The sequence below is a fragment of the Zonotrichia albicollis genome, chromosome 4 (genome assembly GCF_047830755.1).
Source record: "Zonotrichia albicollis isolate bZonAlb1 chromosome 4, bZonAlb1.hap1, whole genome shotgun sequence".
Taxonomy (NCBI): Eukaryota; Metazoa; Chordata; class Aves; order Passeriformes; family Passerellidae; genus Zonotrichia; species Zonotrichia albicollis.
Window position 1 is genome coordinate 12714547 of NC_133822.1, and position 18670 is coordinate 12733216.

Here is an 18670-nt window from a genome sequence, read left to right on the forward strand (position 1 = left end):
TGTTTTATGAAGCAGTAAAGTATTTTTGTCCTTTAATCTTTCATTTCAAGAGTGAAAAATGGAATAGATGCCACAATTTAATCTAATGAAAAAGAATCACAGTGCTCCTGAAAGCTAATGTAGCAGAAGATTCTTCTTAGAGAAGCTCTGTAGTAAACTACACTCCGCTAATCTTATCTGCCGTTCTCAACAGGCAGGGGCCTAGGGTTTGTGCTCTAGCAATTCTGTTTTACTGGTCAACACAGAATTTTAATTAAACATAGCTTATAGGCCAAATATTAAATGGAATAATAAAATCAGAGCATAACCTCACATGGAGTGTATTATGGCGCACAAAGGTAATCTTGTTTTTCTTTCTTCTGAACCCATGGATATCTTATGATGTTAAATAATCAGTCATTCAAGCCATGCATTCAAAAGTGGATTCTCCTTAGTATGTCAAATACATAAAATTTTTACAGATTTTTACACTAGTAAATGGATTTTTTCTTCTCCCTTATCAGTAGTTGTGCCAGTTTATAAGTACAATTAAGTATTACTTTAGGAAAAAATAGGCCAATAGGTTAATAGTGAATCCTCAATTATTTCAGATTTTTATCAATATGTAAAACTAAATATGTTATCTGCATGTATATACTTTAGTGTATATACTTACATAAAAATATCCACTTTCAAAATTGGACAAAATATCTGCTTATTTATTTATTTTTTTCATACTCTGAAAAAATGCATTTACCGATGGGCTTTGGGAGGGGAGCCTGTGCACACCTGTGTGTGTATGTCTATGGGGAGGTGTGTGTGTTTGTGTGTACTTTTATGTACAGGTCTTACTGATACCTGAGTTTTCTTTAAAGCAAATACAATTTTAGATGGACAGATATGAAAGGAACATGAAGTTAATGAGCAGAAGAAAACTGTGCAAGGTTACATGAAAATAAAATGTACTAATGGTACTTAAGCTAATATTTTATATTCATCCTGTATCATAGTGTTTGGTAAGAGCATCATTTTTCACAGCAGATTTTTGCCTTGCTTATCATGCATGAGTTGGCAATGAAACTTTCTGTAGGGACAGTACAGGATTTGTGCATCAGCTGATTTCTTTTTGAATATTTATGGGTTACACTACACAGTTTTGTCCCAATATAAACAGGATTTTGTGAGAGCTGTAGTAGTGTGATTCACCTCATTTCACTGAGGTTCTGAGAAGGTCTGGGAAGAGCATCAACAGAGCTTTCTAATGCTTAGAGCCTCGAAATGCCAGTGATGTGTCCCTGCAGTACAGAGGTCAGCAGCCTCCTGGGTTGCACCTGGCAGAGCATCACCAGCACACCAAGGAAATGCTCCTGCCCCTCTGCTCAGCACAGGTGAGGCGCAGCTGGAGTGCTGCATCCAGGGCTCCCAGTGCAGCAGAGACATGAACATGAAGAAGAGAGTCCAGTGAATGGCCACTAAGATGATTAAGGGAGGGAGCATCTCTCCTAGGAGGAAAGGATGAGAGACCTGGCACCTGAACCTGAGATGGTTTAGCCTGAAGAAATGAAGGTTCAAGGGAGATGTTATCAATCTAGATAAATACATGAAGGGAGGTGCAAGGACAGAACCAGGCTCTCTGCAGTGGTGTCTGGGGACAGGGCAGGAGGCAAAAGGGCACAGGCTGAGTTACCCAGAAAGGTTGTGGAGTCTCCATCCTTGGATATATTCAAGTGCTGACTGAAGATGGTCCTGAACAATCTGATCTGGCTGACCCTGCCTTGAGCAGAGGGGTTGGGCTAGACAACCTCCAAAGTTCCCTTCCAACATCAACCATTCCGTAATTCTGAGACCAGCTTGAATACCTTATGCTGCCTTAATTCCTATGCAAAGACAGTAACAAAATAACCCTGACAAAAGTAGTTCAAAATGTGGACTTAGGAAGATTTCAAAGCTAACAATATTCTAAGAATAATAGGAAAAATTGAGTATCAACATTAGGCCTTCTGTTAAAAAAAAAAAAAAAAGGTAATGTGGAGTTTCTTCATCTGCCTGCAGAGGGTTGTATCCTTCACTGCAGGATTGGAATGGGCTGAGCAGGAATATCCCCTGGGGACAATGTGACATGAAGATCCCAGCAGTCTAAACAGGTTCATTCAAGGGAGGATCAGCTACTACAGATACATTTAAAGGAGAAATAACAAGAAGAGGTTAACATGGCCTTTTAACCCTTTAGCCTCTCTTTTGCTGGTCAGGCTTTACTTTCCTATTTGCCCCTTTGAGCAAGTTAATAATTGTCTATCCCTACTGTCAGGGAAAAAATAAAAAAAGCTCATCCTTGAGTACTTCTTTATGACCAGAGTAATGACTGTTGAATATGATCTGCATCAGTTCTATTCTGTCTAGTTCAGTACTCATTGTCTCCAAAACGTTAATTTAAAATAGGAATTTAAAAAGAAAAAAAAATCTGAGATAAGGAATTCTAGAGTCAAATTTCCTTTTAGAATCTCAGCACCACTATGACATTGTGTCATAGTCTTTAACTGCACAGAAATCAAGACCTGTGCAAAATGGGAATGGGAATGCCCATCCCTTTGTGAGTGTCCTCCATTCATGTCACCACTTGGTACTGAGGTTTTTACTCTGTTCATGTCAGCTGAAATACTTGTTGCCTCTGTCTGGTGCCTTTTAAACACAAGATGAAATTCTGTTGGTATAATTTTTTAACCATTCAGTGGTAGTGATAATAAAATAAGTATCAATGTACATGAATATATATGTGGCACTTTGGTTATAAATTAATGCAGATTGATTTTCAAGATTGTTGAATTAATATTTGCAACAGTTTCATTTTTAAGACCAGAATGTTTTAGGGATCTCTGTTTCTGAAAAATGTAGTTACCTTTATGTCCAGAGGATGCTGCAATATCTTATTTTGGTTTGTACTTTCATGTACTGTTCTGTGCTCCTGTGTTCCTGATATATAACTTACCTTTGGAACAGGATGCCTTTGGAAATTGTGGAATTGCTATCCCAGTAAGATGAATAATGCAAACATTTCAGTATGCTAACTGTTCTTTTATGACAGGAGACAAACTCCTTTCATTCGTTCTAGACCAACTTTTCCAGGATTCCTAAGGAAAAAAGCTCAAAAAGCATTTTTTGTATGTTTTATTCATAAAAATAGAATGCTCTCACTTCCTCTGTCAGTGATGTCACACAAGATGTGCTACAGTTGTTGACTGTTACCACTCTTGGAACAACAAAGAAGTTCGACCAAAATATGTTGCTCTATAAACTAAGAGTTGGTTTTACATGCAGATTTCCAAGTTACTACTACTTGTGGCTGCCATGTGGTGTGTTCATGATTTGGCTTTGCTTTAGTCACTGTATCTAATTTCACTATTATTTCCCTCAACACCCAGCAAAGATCCACAATTTTGTTTTTAGAAATCTTTGCGTTCTGTGCTGTATATACTGAGAGGGATTAACTCTTTGTTTTTCAGAGCTTCCATATGGCTGGGAGAAAATTGATGATCCCATTTATGGCACTTATTATGTTGAGTAAGTTCCTAAGTTCAATATTAAGTTGCTATTAATATGTCATGACCTAATACTGGTATCCTCTGCATTGCTCAGCCTGGCAAGGAATGGGTAAAATTACTTGTTAAACTAAGGGTATACCAGGAATTCTCAGTCATCAATGCAGTCAATATATCCAGATATATCCAAAGTGTCCCAAATCAGTGACTCAGTCACCCTCTCTATCCAGAGTTTGGTTTCATGGTACCATTCCAGGTGACACTTTTACAAAGAACATATCCATTAAAGAGACATTGCATTTTCTATCTAAGGTTTGGATATCCAGCAAGGTATAAATCTTGTTAATCAAGGAATAGAGCAAAGCATATTCATTTTAGCTCAGTTAAAATCTGAGTATTCACTTGCTGCAAATCAGGTGTTAATACTGGTGTACCAGCAGTCAAGTTTTTTATAAGCTGCATATAAACTTTTATGTTTTATTTTGTATTTTAAAGTGCAGTTGAAAACAATATAAATTCTATTTTCATAGCACAATCCTTGGTTTCATTTTCTTCAGATTCTGTTTTAGTTATGAAACAAGAAAGAAGTTTCTTCCTCTGTGCAAAGGCCAAAAAATGCTTTGTTTGAAGTAATGGTAGAACCTGGCCAGTTTGTACATAAAATAAGTAAATCTGAGAGATTATTTCCTCTTCTTTTTAACTTAACATAGTGAATAAGACTTGTGAAAAATGAATCTAGATCCAGATTGTGATACTTGTTTGGGAGGGGTCTGTTCTCACTCTGCTCTCTATAGACAGTATGCAAGAGAGGAGACAGAAAACCACTCCTATCACTGTGCAGATTGCACTTGAAAGGTTGAGAAACAACTGTCCATTAGTGCCTTTTATTAAACAAGAGAGATCTTTAGGGAATATTGCCCCTGACCTAAAATTTCAATTTCAAATCTTGACACTCAAGCTGTATATTTATCTAGTTGAGCAGTATATTTATCTACTTGTTTCACAGAAAATAGAAAATTTCCATTGTGTCTCATATTTTTCCCTTGGTCTCTTGAATCCATGCCAGCACACTGACTCCAGGATTGCCCTGGACACGTATTGGGGATGCAGTTTTTCCAGGCTTCAGGATATGCTGCTCTTATGCAAGGGTCCAGGTGTGCAGGGAGATCATAAAATCATCTGATTCCTGGAGGTCTAGAAGATGTAGGATGCCCCTTTCTTACCTGCTGTCACAGCAGCAGCTTGTGAATGCCTCTGCATCCCCAGCCTTCTACAAAGCAAACAGTCAACAGAAAATGGTGTTTGCTCACTGCTCTGCTGACTCCTTCTGTCCCATTCTCCAAATGCCAGAGCACCTGCTCTCCTTCTTTGTCCCCAGCTTGCTTTCTGCCCTCAAGTGAGAGAGGCAGCAGCTCCATCTACTTGGCTGCTCAGCTCAAGTCACCTCAATCAGTCCAGACTGAGGCAAAAGTATAAATTTTGAAGTCTCTACATAACACCATTAAATTACTCCCCCTTGTGATGCCTGAGTTCTTTTATGATGTCCCCAGGTAGGTAGGGGCTGCAGTTCTCATATCATTTCGTACTTAACCCCTGCCAAAGATTTCTGCACATGCTGTTAAGCAGCTGCTGGGTGTAAATAAAGCTTCTGCCCCAGTGGTTTTTAGTGTATTTTGGGGTGTAACAGGTGTTGTGCAATTTCTGAGCAGTAATCTCTTACTGAGACTCCCTTGGCTGCTGGTGCAGCCTGAGGCATTCTGGCACCAGCAAGGCTCACACTGCGCTGCAGAGTCAGAAAAGGAGCAAGTATTTATCTGCATTTCATGTCCAACCACAGGTAAACAGATGCAAGGCACCAGGCCCAGATGTTATTGTGCAATTACATATTTTAAGGCTGTTATTGCCAAATTTATTAATCCTACCACAGAGAAGATTTGTGGACAGATACATCAAACCTACTGCAGTCTATGAGGGTTTTAGAAGTGGAATGGATGCTCATGGTGTGGCATTAAAATTGCAGCCCTGCTAAATTCACATGGAGTTTTATAGTCAGTAAAATGTAGCTGTAGTTTAATTTGCTGTCTGAGCTCAAGAAGTTTGAAACAAAGATTGTTTTCCATTTTTCCTGCTACAACATATAACAGTCACAGCTTTTTTATTACCAGTACTCAACAGATGAGTTCATTTTTAACTAGATAAAATCAGATAACAATAAACTCTCTCAATTTTGACATAAAAGTAGGTAAATTATGAGAAGCAAGATTACAAACTTCCACATATTTAGGGCCAGTCCAAGTTTACATGCAGGCCTCCAAAATCCTTATAAAAGAAGGGTTTGTACTCTGCTCACTGAGGTGCCTGTATCCCATGGGAAGTTTGTACGGTTGAGCAATGAGGCAGACAGACTCCCTTTCACTTACAAGGAGCAGCCATGTTCAGCTCAAATATTCTGAGACCAGAGAAAAAGCTAAAAAAGAAAACAAACCAAAACAAAGAAACTTAAACCTCCTGCTAGTCAAGTTACTAAAAACAAATCACAATGTATTTGCAAATTCTGTTAAAAAAAAAGTCTCCAGTATAACTACCTCTCTTAATCATGCATTAATGTAGGTGTGAGAGAATATTATAATTTTCATTTACTTTTTTATGCAGGCCCAGGGCTCATTTGTAATGTGTAAACATTGGACATAAATGAGAAATGTTTGCTATATGTTTGTTAGCTTTCAGGCAATCTGGTCTTAATTTGTAAACTAAGACCTAACAGCACTGAGCTGTGCAGAACTATGGAGAGAAAGTAGTCATTAGAGTGCACTGGGTCTTTCAGGATTCTAATTGCCAAAAGATTGTTTTCCTCTTTAAGGATGACTAACTACAACACAGAGCTCAATTTTCAGACATGGGCTCTTTAATAAAACAGCTAAATTAGCCATATAGGTATTTATCCTAGGAAAACATTCTCCTTGATTTACAACTTCTGGCAATTCTCTACTCAAATAGAAAAAGTTATCTCAGGTCTTTTTGTCATTATTATGTGTTCTCAGCTGGAAAAATGTGAATATAAAGGGTAGATAGGCACTAACAAGCTATACATTAGAATATCAATTTTATAGGCATCTTGATCCCCAGGATTACTTTGTTGTGTAATAGGCATTGTGTGTACCCATTGGGTAATGAGTAATTTCAAAAGCTATAGGCAAAAACTGAAAAAACCCCATCTCATATATGAAAGTAGCTAAGAAAAGGAGATAGGTTAAAATCCTTCTACTGATGCTTATGCTCTGACCTGCTACCATTTTGTCTGAGCTCAGTGCCTTGACCAGCAACTAAAGTCTGCAAATTAGGCGCTACAGCCCACAAATCTCCTAATGATGTGTTTCAGTTGTCTTAAGTGCATCTAACCTGAAACTCATCACAAAAACCACTTAGCCTGGCCCCACTGACTGGTGAAAGGGCAGAACGGTGTCTGTGTCTTATAGCTGGGCTGGTGGTGATGGTAGCTCCCCATCACACAGAGTATTTTGACATCACAGGTAAACATAGCTCAAAAGAAAATCCGACCTCTGAGGGTGTGTCCCCAGTTGAGATGCAGTGAGATAACAGGGGCCAGCAGCACCAGCCACTCCTTTGCACAGCCACAGTGGCACTAGCATAAATTAGTTGGATTAGGTTTTGGATTAGGATTTTTTATTTAATATATACTGTATAAAATAAAGGAAGAAAATTCAAGTTAGAATTGTTCACTGAATTAGATCCTATGAGTAATGAGCAATATATTTTGGCTACCATCCAAAATCTGTTTTAACCACAAAAGCACATACTTGTAACCATCTTTAAAACTCACATTTGGCTTGTCTTATGAAGGTCTAGGCTAATAATAAATATTGTGTATGCTGTTGAAGTAGCTAGATGTAAAGCTAGAATGTCTTTTCAAGAGAATTATTTAGCTTAATAACTTCTTTCTCGAGTAAACTCATCTGGAGCACTTTTTCTCATTTAGCCAAGAAGCTGTATAGCACTTAAAATTGCATAAAAGAGATTTGTTTCATGTAATATCAGTACAATATTACTGACTGTTAAAAATGAATGATTAGAACTTTCTTTTCTTTGAGTCCTCTTGGACACAGCATTTAATGCAGTTTAGGGGTTTTTTATAATAGTTGGAAATTTCACATTGTGCTTTGGAGATTGCACACTACCAAAAAGCAGTCAAAATATGAGAATAAATTGGAGCTTAGAATTATTAAAATTGCACCAACAACATGAGGTGATTCAAGAACCTGTTAGTCTTCCTATCTGATCTTATAGGAAGAAAATGTCATTTTCAGCTGTTGTTAAAGATATTTCTGTTTAAATGGACCAAACAACAACTTAAACTATATAGAAACTGTAGGTAGGCAGTAGAAAATGGATTTTAGCTGTGATGTCAGTACAACAATAATTAATCTTTCTTGAGCCATGAGCACAGATTAGCTAAAAGCCCAACTTCTCTTATATCACAGAACCACATATAAGTTGAATCTTGGGTCTGCAGGGGCCCTCCTCCTTCAGGTGTGCCCTGCAACTGCAACATGACACTAAGCATAATGCAAGGTCCTGAATGAAGACTGGAGTGTAATCTTGGATATCCATTACATCTGCATGATATGGCACAAAAGCCGTGGGAAACCTCTGCTCTTGTGGAGGGCAGCTGGAGAGCAGGGCAGGATAATTTAGAGCCCCTAAAGTAAGAGATGATCCCTATGTTGAAGCTACTAACCCACATGTATAGCAACCCTGGTTTAAACCTTATCAAATGCTAACATAAAACAAGCTAGGTATTGTACTCCATACCTCGTACTAGAAGCTGTTTTCTAACTTCACACTTCTCTTGTGAGAAGCCTACAGACTTCAAGTCTGAAATCCTGGCATCTTTAATACATTCTAGTATTTACTTCCAAATGTATTCATAGAATGCAATTATATATCAGAATTAATTCTGCTTGAATAAAAAGCTAAAACTCCTTTGATCTTCTATAATAAAATACTCTATTTCACTGGTCTTCTTGTAAAACCTTTCACAGAGATTCTTTTCATTTGATCATGGGTGCTCAGAACTTTATGTAGTATTTGAGTTTCATCACTGTCTTGTGTAAAGGCAAAAGCAGTATTTCCTTTACAACATGGAAATATATCAAATGATAAACACATCACATATTTACTTTTTTCATGCTTATGTTAATAGTTCATGATTACCTTTTTGTAATGCACATAAGTCTTGCTTTCTCCATTTTTAACTAGTGAAGTTTTCCTCCCTTTATCATAAGTTTCTAGGTTTGCAATAGAATAAGGTGCTGAACACCCTGACAATTACTAGAAATAACAGAAAGCAAAAGTGAAGGAAAGGAATAACTGCAATCTTAAACAGCCTGTCTGAAGAATGGAAGGAAATGAGAGGGACTTTCTCTGTCTGCAGCATAGATCAAAATTTACTGAAAGCTATTAATGTAAATTTTAGAGTATGAGAGTAAGCTAGCAGTCCCTTGAATGAGTTATAGCCATGTGAACAAAGCAGTAACTTAAGGATTCATCACATTTACTTCAACTCATTAAATCAAATATTCTTTTACATGACTGAAAGTCCTTTCATTTTATTAGCATTGGCCACTAAATCCTATTTTGCAAGTGTATTGCACTCCCATGGGACTTGCTGGCTTTCTTCTATCTCACTTCCTAATGGCAATTCCACTTATCTTCTTTGAAGCTGTGGTAGGATCAAAATCTCAAAGGACCTGAAAAGTGCTTGATATAGCACAAAAGGTCATTGATATGTAAAAAAAAGGGTAAAAAATACCCTTTTAGGACCTTAGAGTCATGAAAGTTACCAGGTAACCTGTCCAAGTGCTTAAATCCATGATTGGGCTTGGATTTTTAGAAGACCTCAGTATATGGCAACCCAGTGAGAACAAATAAGGAGTGACAAAAGCCTGCCCTTCTGTAACAGGATTGGATTGAAAGGTATCTCAGTGATGGACAGGATTGAAAGATAGCTCAGTGATGGACAAAATGTGTGCTTTAAAGAATTAAAATCAAGGATATGGTGACAGTAGTAGTAAAGATCATAGTCCTAAACACAATGCAGAAAAATGCATTGTAATGCCAGAGAGGGACTTAATGGCCTCTAGTAGGAAATGTAAAACATCAAGAAAAAAATGTATGTACTAACTTTTATTATATTTCATATATCATCTGCATAGTTCTAATCTGCCATCTAATTTCGTTTCTGTATCTGATTTTTGTGTACAGCTGAGCAGATACACACCATAGTACTAAAAAGGAATAATCTTCAATTTATTACCCATTAGATTTATTTGTAAATTACCATCATAAAAGCACTCTGTTGTATAGGCTTTTCTTTTTCTGCAAGTTCACTTACAACTAATTTACAATACAGCACAAAACTGGTTGAGATCCTTTGAATCATACACAGAAGAGTGGTCATGCCGAAGACATGAAAAACTTACTGTAGCATGTTTCAGCAGTGCTGCTGTTTAATTTTACTATCTATGTAGTCTCACAGATCACAACCATTTTTATGTGGCAGATTTAGCATATTGAAGTGATAGGATGCTGCTCAGTGCTGTTCATTACACAGGGCACTGGTTGTATTTCCTCATCCCCAGCTAAATTGTGTGGAAGGTAAGGGATACACTCTGGCCCATTGGGGCCTGCAGCACCCCACTGTGAAAATTAACATTTCACCCAACTGAAACCAGTTTTTAATCAAAACCAATTTTTTTCCAGCCACATAAATAGAAGAACTCAATTTGAAAACCCTGTCCTAGAAGCAAAAAGGAAGCTACAGCAGCATAACATGCCCAACGCAGAACTTGGAACAAAGCCTATGCAGGCCCAAGGTTTCCGAGGTACAGTACCATGTCAGCTATCTTGGTTAAGATGAAAGATCCTGCTCTCCTGTTTAAGTGACAATGATTTTGTCATAGTCTGGTTAAAGGAGTAGTGTTGCCAATGCTCAAAATGTTATCACCTATATCTTAGCAATTTTCTCCCTTAAATGGCCAGGTTCCAATAGTTGTAGGACTCACCAATAGTTGTAGGACCCACCAGCCAACTAAAACTTTGAGAGGTGCAGAGAAAAAAACAGAAAAGATGAATCTAGTGTTTCCTAAAGGCTGAGAAGTTGAAAGCACAATAAGAATCCCAAAGTAATTTTCTAAATAAAGTCATAAATTCTGTTCCTGGGAATGTACAACTCTCTCTTGAGCACCCAAGGTTGGCAACACTGAAATACTTAATTGTACTTTCTCTAAATTACTCTTAATTGATGTTTGGTATGTTTCTAAGCTAGCTCATCTAGCAAGCATCAATTAAGTTAAAAGCCTCAAGCACAGTGTTATAGGAGTTTACAGGAATGCAGTCACTTGGTAACATAAAAATGAATGCGCTCAAAAGGAGCCGTATAAGCATCAAGCAGTACTGGTATCGACTAATGGATTTTAACGTGAGGTTATAGTCAGAGAGTGAGGCTTCTTCTCCTTTGTGGCAGTAGAAAGCTCCTCATCAACCTTACCTAGACCCAAATTTGCCCGCCTGCGCCCCGCTCCCAGGAGGTCCCGCAGCGCCAGTGACCTGTCGCAGTGCCGGCGCGACCCCGCCGGGGCCGGTGTGCTGTACGGTACGTCCTGCTGCTCACCAGCCCTGGGGCCAGCTGGGCTCACACATCTGCACCTTCCCCAGCCCTCCCTCACACCCTGCAGCATGGGAGAGCAGCACGGGGACCCGCACTGCACCCCGAGGCACGAGACACGGAGCTTGCACAGCAGTCATGTGTGTCACTTGTTGGATGCCTAAACCAGAAAAGTTCATCTGGTATTTACCTCTTCTGGGTAACAAATGGAATGAGACATTCACAGGGGATGTTTTCTTCACTGTGGCTGGGAGGGAAATGAAGAGGAATGTATTACTTTGTAGACAAAGCTGAATTTATAGGTTAGGAAAGAGGTTTTTAAATTACCTCACAGATCATTTTTATTGTTGTGATTATTTCAGCTGCGCAATAGCCACTTCTAAATGGATTTCTGATATCAAAGGATATTTATATCTTTTCATTTATGGCTGATCTGCCATAGATAAGAAATATGTTTTACGCTTTGTATTAGTACAAGAACCCACAAATATTTTTCCTGGAATGCCTGCACTCTTTATTTCCTTGCCTTTGATACTCTGCCACTTGGTGTCAACCAATATTGTTATCTGCTGTCCCTGCTATGCTGTGAATAGATCAGAACTTTTCTCTTTCTTGTTTTTGTTGACTGATGTAGAAAAACCACTCTTCACCCGTGATGCATCACAGCTGAAGGGGACTTTCCTCAGCACAACTCTTAAGAAAAGCAACATGGGTTTTGGATTTACCATCATTGGTGGGGACGAGCCGGATGAGTTTCTCCAGGTGAAGAGTGTAATTCCTGATGGGCCTGCAGCACAAGATGGGAAAATGGAAACAGGTAATTATGAAGGTTCATCTGTTCTTATATATAAGAAATAGATTTCTGAGTCTCACTCTCTCCATAATTACATTCATTTTCCATATGACTTTCTGTGTTAATATGTAGAAAAGGTAAGTTTCTTGGTAAAAATTTCTTCCTAGTAAGTGTCAGGTAGATATTTTTCCTATTTCGCAATATTTTAAGAGAGAAAAGATCTCTGCATTTCCCTACATAAAAGTGGGTTATAGTTTATAGACTGTTTACTTAAGGGATGTCTACATGGAAAGAAAAGAGATAGAGAACACAGACTACTAAGTGCAAATTTATTTCTTTAGAAAGGATGGTTTTGCAAAGTAATCAGTTGAGTCTCATCCAATACTGTTCTCATTAGAACCATCATAACAAGAGTTTTCAGTGTGGCATATGGACACACAAGCATTTGTGTCCTTTGAAAAAATTTTGTGAAAACTCATGAAACAAAAGAAACTTCTGAAGAGATTGAAAGCTGCTCTGAAGATCTGGACCATCACTGCAAACATTTTCATGTTCACAGATTGATAAAGATTGCAAACCACTGTCTAAAAGGTCACATCAGGTCTATGAATAGATGAAACTCTTTTGAATGGAGATGAATTCTTTTTCAAGCAGTTGTCATCTTCTTTTGGAAAAGACAGTCAGAGAATTATAGAATTATTTCAGGCAGGGACCTCCAGTTACTAGCCCCTTGTCTAAAATAAGGCTAACTTTGTGCTTGGATCAGGTTTCTCAGGGTCTTGCGAAAATTTTGTTAAGACACAGGTTCCACAGCCTCTGTGGACTCCTGTGCCAGCATTTCTCAACTCTCATTGTGAAGACTTTTGCCCAGAATTTGTGGATGCCTCATCCCTGAAAGTGTTGAAGGCCAGGTTGGACAGGGCCCTGAGCAGCCTGGTCTAGTGGGTGGCAAGGGAAGTAGATGATCTTGAAAGTCGCTTTCAACACAAGCCTTTCTATTCCATCATTTTTGTTCTTTGGGTTCATTGGGCTGTCCACGGGTACAGCTGGTTACCAGGGACTGTGCTGCTGTGTTTGTGCAGTCCTGGCACTCTGTACCATCTCTCCCCAGTATCATTTATTGATGTGCATAACTTTTTACTTCCATTTCTCACCAAGATATTGAAATAAAGAAATGCTAGTTTGGGATTATTTTTGCCTCTGTAGAAAACCCATTTCAGGGTGGCCAGAGCCACTATGAAGATAATTTTCTAAATTTTGGTAACAGATCCATGTGGAAGGGTCACAGCAGCAGAGAAAGATCCTTTTAGTATGTTACAGTGCAGGGAGCAGACACAGAAATAAATGCAGGGACAAATGATGCAAGTGAAATATTCTGAAGTGATTTTTCTGGAAATTTCATTTCATCTTTCTTTTATTGTAGGTTTTTTTTTTTTTTTTTTTAATCAGAGTCATATTCGTATGACAGAATAAATCACCCTGGATTCTAGTTTATTTTGTTGGACTCTCCAGGACTCACCAAGCAGGAAGTGTAAAGATTATGAAAAGTATTGTTTAAAGAAAACCCAAACAGGATTTACTTCAAAGCTAATGTTACAGCCATCATGATGTTTCTAATGCCAGAGATAAACAGAAAATTTGTATGAAGAAACAAAATGTAAGAAAGAAGTAGAATTTTTTTGCACTGATTTTACAAAAAACGTTAATTTAACAGCTTTTTAATTCTCAGTACTTGTTGCTATTTTAACTTAATACAGTATAGTTCCCAAAGGGTAAATTTATTAAATTAGCTGATTAGGGGAACAAAGGATACAATAGACTTCCAGAAGTTCAGAAGATTTCAGTGACATAAACTTCATTTTTCCTAACTATTTTCGTACTATCTCATACATGGCATGAGACTTTTTCCTTGTTTGTCATGGTTTAGCATTCTCAGATGCAGAACTCAAATATAGTTACTTGCTAATCCCTTTGAAGTGTGGGTTGGTTATTAGTGAACTTGACCATATGGAGTTTTTTCCTCTGGAAAACAAGGTGTCCTTACAACTTACTTGAATTTTTATGCTGAATTGAATGTGGGTTTCACAACACTGTTGATGGTCATTATTGTAGTCATGGATTGTGCTGAGAACATGTAAGAAAACTGTTTTCTAAAATGCATAGAAATAGCATTGTTTTTTTCTTCAGGTAATTAATTCAACTATATTAGGAATGCAAAACAGAAATTTACATTCAAATATATAACCAAACTATAATTATATGACCCCAAAACATACAAAATTAGATCTCAGAACAAATTTTGGCCTTAAATATCTTTGTTTTTAAGAAGAGTGACAGATTCTGATATAAAGTAATTGGAGAATCTCAGACTAATGATTGTGACATCTAACATTGGTTCTATGAATAAAGCAATTTTTAAATACGTTAATGGAAAAGTGGAAAAATATATTTAAGGTCAGAATGTTTATAAAAGCATTGTTCAACAAAGTGCTTGCATTTCCTGATATGAAATCCTTTTCACATTTCCTGAATTAGAGTTTCTCTCCCTATTGAGCTATTGTACAATATAATCAATTGAAGATATGAAAGCCTCCCAGGTTCCATCAATAGCTTTTTGTTCATAAAGCTGTTAAAATCTTACTTTGGAAAACTACTTGAAATTACATCTGTTTCTTTTTGTTTGTTAGTTAGGCATCACCGGATAATGAATAGAGCTTTTAAAATATTTTATTTATTCTTTTGATACTATGTGTCATTGTTCAATTTCTGTGCACTCCATATATGATCAGAGTCATGGGAAGCTTTGGTTATAGATCAAAACATCATATTGTGCCAGGAAGGCATCATAGTAGAAAGTCTGAGGGCAGTGAAAATTATCTGTGAAGCAAACTGAGTGTAAGAAATAACCACAGAACTGGTGCCGCAGCTCAAATATCATTCTGGACCCTATCCCTTGCAAAGCTGATACTATTTTTTGGCCCAGTGGTGATCAAAGTCTTCATTCTTCAGACCTGCATCAGATTTGGGGGAAATGCAAAGGAAAGGCACCATCTCATTTATCTTACCTAAACTTTGGCCACAAACTGAAGACACTGAAGCTGTACTTCAAGCTAATTGTTAAAGAAACAAGCTCATAGAAAACTACTTTGGTTTATTTCTCCACCCAAAGTCTAATATAGGGGTCAGAGACAAATGCTATTCAAAGAGTGAGTCTATGTAAGACATTGTCACCCTTAAATGTGATCATAACAACTCAGTTTGACCTGAAGGTTTAAAAATTGAGCAATTCTGCATTTCATCCTTTGGATCATAGTTGGAAAAGGCTTTCAAGATCATTCAGTCCCACCTCCCATACCAGAAACAGGTGAGCCTTCCACTAAACCTGGTGGTACTCCAGCGTGTGACCACACAGCTTGAGGTCATCAGCAAGCTTGTTGAGGGTACACTCAATCCCTGTGTCCAAATCTCCAACAAAGATGTTAAATGGTGCCTGTCCCAATACTGACCCCCGAGAGCCCTGCTGAAAGCCTGGAAGCCACTGGGAACACAGAAACAGCACTGCCTGGCAGTGACTTGGCATTGCTGTGAAACAGAGCCATGAGGCAAACCGAGTGCACTGAGATGCAACACGAGATATCTGAGGTACTGACAAGCTATCAGAACCCCTTGGTGCCCAGTGCTGGGCACTAAGAGGTATTTATATTTGTCCTAGACCCACAATAAACCTCACAAGCAGACTCAGAGGAATCACATCTTAGTGGATGAGTCAACAACAACCGAAATTACATTCCTGATCCCATTTGCCAGATGTTTCAGTATTTGTAGGGGCTGTTATGCCCTCATGTAAATCTAGCATCTGTGTGTTAATGGTTGTTAATAATCCTGAAAATGCCTTTCTAGGACATGTTTTAGCATTTGGAGCTCAATCAAGCTGCTGGATATGAACATTACTTTCCACAGCATCTCTGTCTATATCAGGACAGCTTAGGAGCTGATACCAAGTTCTTTTCTGGGAGGTTACATTGCTTTATCTTGTCTGAAGCCTCATGTAGCCAACAGAAAACTGTCTGTATTTAAGATGCCCCTGCATTCAATTCAAATGCTGGTAAAAAACTGCATCTGCATGAAATGATTTTTATACAGTGAGTGATTTTGACTGACTGCTGTTCTAAGGCAAACAAAGATTTAGGCCTGTGGCTGTGTCAGATAAAAGCTCAAGCTGCAGAGGCAAAATCTCTCCTATAAGTCTCAAGGTTATTCAGTGGACTGGATAAACTGAAACACTCCCACATAATCAAGCTCGGGGAAAGATTCTCACTCTCTGCATTTCAGCAAGCTCCATTTCCTTTGGTGAAAGTTTGCAGGAAACAGCCCAAAGACATGGTCCAAAAGTGGTTCTTGGAGTCTGGGGATGACCCTTCTGACTGATTAATATCTTTGATCACTGCAGGTTAAACTTTCCAGAAACATAAATCTGTGGGGAAATGTCATAGCTCAACCATGTGAATCAAAAATGAGGGAATACATTCTTTCATTTCATCTGCCAAGTATGCACTTGGCCAGCTTTAAGATGCTAAATCATCTGTAAACAATGAAAACTTGGACTTTTTTAGATGTTGTTCTCTCAGGAATGGTAGTTTTTCTGTATTAGTTGATCTATTCTAGAGATAGAAATTCATAAATTAAAGCTAAAGTTCAGCTAACAGATATACTTGTCTACAATTCAAATGTATACACCTACCAAATAAGAAGACATCTATTACTTTTGAATGACTGTAATATGATGAAGCCTAGAGAAAAAAGCTAGAGATTTGTCCCATATCTACCACTCAGAATTCCCTGCACCTTAGAGATCTCCAAAGGGAATGAGTTGTTAGAAATGCTGGAAGGAGTGGCCCATTGCCTTGCTTCTGTCCATGGACATATGTCAAGACCCGTAACTGTCTTCTGCATATGATGAATTTTTCAAGAAGCTGAGGTTACTTTAAATGTAAGAAAATTGGAGAAACCACACTTGTTGATCTACAAAACCATGAATGTTATTATTTAAGTGAATAAGAGCAAACCCAAAGCCATTATCAGGTGGTTGAGCCTACAATGTCACTAGGCTCAGGAAATAATTACCTTGTTTCATTAATGCATATTTTTTCACAGTAAGGCTACTATCTTACAACCTTTATAAAAAGTGGAGTACTCAAGAAAGACAGAAGGAATTGGGGGACATCTACAAAAGGATGTATTTTGACAAGTTCAAACAGATGCTTAATTCTGTTCCCTGTTTATCCATTGCCTGATTATGTGAACAAACCATCATCTCACCTAATGTGAGCCCAGCTGAGATGCAAACCCTCTAGTTTGAGCAACAGAAAAGATTAACTATGTATGCATAAAGAATGCCTTCAATCCAAAGAAGCAAATATGTTAAAATTAAAATCAATGTTTTGGCAGTCATCTGGAAATGTTAATTTCAGAACATCACCCAGTGTATCATGACCACACACCACATTTCCTGTAGTCATTTTCAAACAGATCATGTCTTTCTGAAGTGCTATCAGTCAAAACTCAACCAATAATCTTCTCTTTTACAACATTCCCTTCCCTTGGTAGCCGACTATTTACCACCATGTCAAGAGGTGCATTGGCCAGGAGCTGGGCACATAGATGTGAAACTTGATTTCCACAGTACCTAAAGCCGGCTGAAATTTATTTATCTCACTATTTATCTCACCTGCCTGGCACCTTCTCATCCAGTGGCTCCAGGAAAACTGGTTCCCAAAGTTAGGGCATGGTGTTAGGAAAATGAGAAGCTGTGCTACTAGTGGGACCACTGAGGAAGGACTATCTTTTCATTGGTCTTATGCATCTCCAGGCTAAAAAACTTCTTTAATGTGCACCAAGGCCTCATGAAGTGTCAGTCTTGCAGCTGCAAGTTGATGCCAAGTGAGACAGGACTGTGAGAGCAGAGCAGCACATATAAAACCAGCTTGTATTATCTGCTTCCCTTACTTCCCCTGCTTTATTTGGAAGCTAGGATGTTTCACCTGGTGTTTTAGTCTAGCTGAGACTGCGCATCTCTCTCTCTCTCCATATGTGGCTAATCATCCCATGGAATTCAGAGAAAGAAAATTACCTGTTTGGAAAGTAACTAACAGCAATAACAGAAATTACTTCAGGCATTGTGGAGAATGATTTCTACCACCCACGTTAGGCCAGTCAGTGTGAATTTGTGTTATATTTACTGCTTGCATTCCAGCATCCTCCAGGCAGATGATGAAATGGTGCAAAGCACAGCAGAAGCACTATATTTGCATCAGGTACAACCAAAACCGATAGTTCCTTCCACTAGCAGTGCTGGTTATATTTTCTTGTTTGTGAGACATATAAAGAGTGAATGTTTGTTACAACCTCAGCCTGGTTTTGCAGTACTGGTCTTCCTTCATTTCACAAGTTAATTTGGCTTTTTAAATCAAGGAGATTCTGAGGGTCTGGAGAGTGGAATCACGATGTGAGTGCTGTGGTCTTTACACCACACATGAGGACAGAGTTAGCAGATGCCCTGCTAGTTCATAGCTGAGACTAAACTGGTATCACCTTTTTTTGTTGTTTTGCAGTACACAGCATCCCATTTAATTTAATCCACTTTATATTTCTCACCATAAAAACTTGCACATCATGTAA

At 38.2% G+C, this 18670-nt stretch overlaps 1 protein-coding gene across 18 annotated transcripts in view; it reads left to right on the forward strand.

Moving 5' to 3' along the window:
- The window catches only part of MAGI2 (membrane associated guanylate kinase, WW and PDZ domain containing 2), a 702271-nt gene that overhangs the window by 539801 nt on the left and 143800 nt on the right, over positions 1-18670 (forward strand). For all 18 annotated transcript variants that reach the window (XM_074538810.1, XM_074538811.1, XM_074538808.1 and 15 more), the window contains 3 exons: positions 3480-3537; positions 10296-10417; positions 11834-12016. In XM_074538810.1, coding sequence (XP_074394911.1) covers positions 3480-3537; positions 10296-10417; positions 11834-12016 — 363 coding nt within the window. The remainder of the gene's footprint in view (positions 1-3479; positions 3538-10295; positions 10418-11833; positions 12017-18670) is intronic.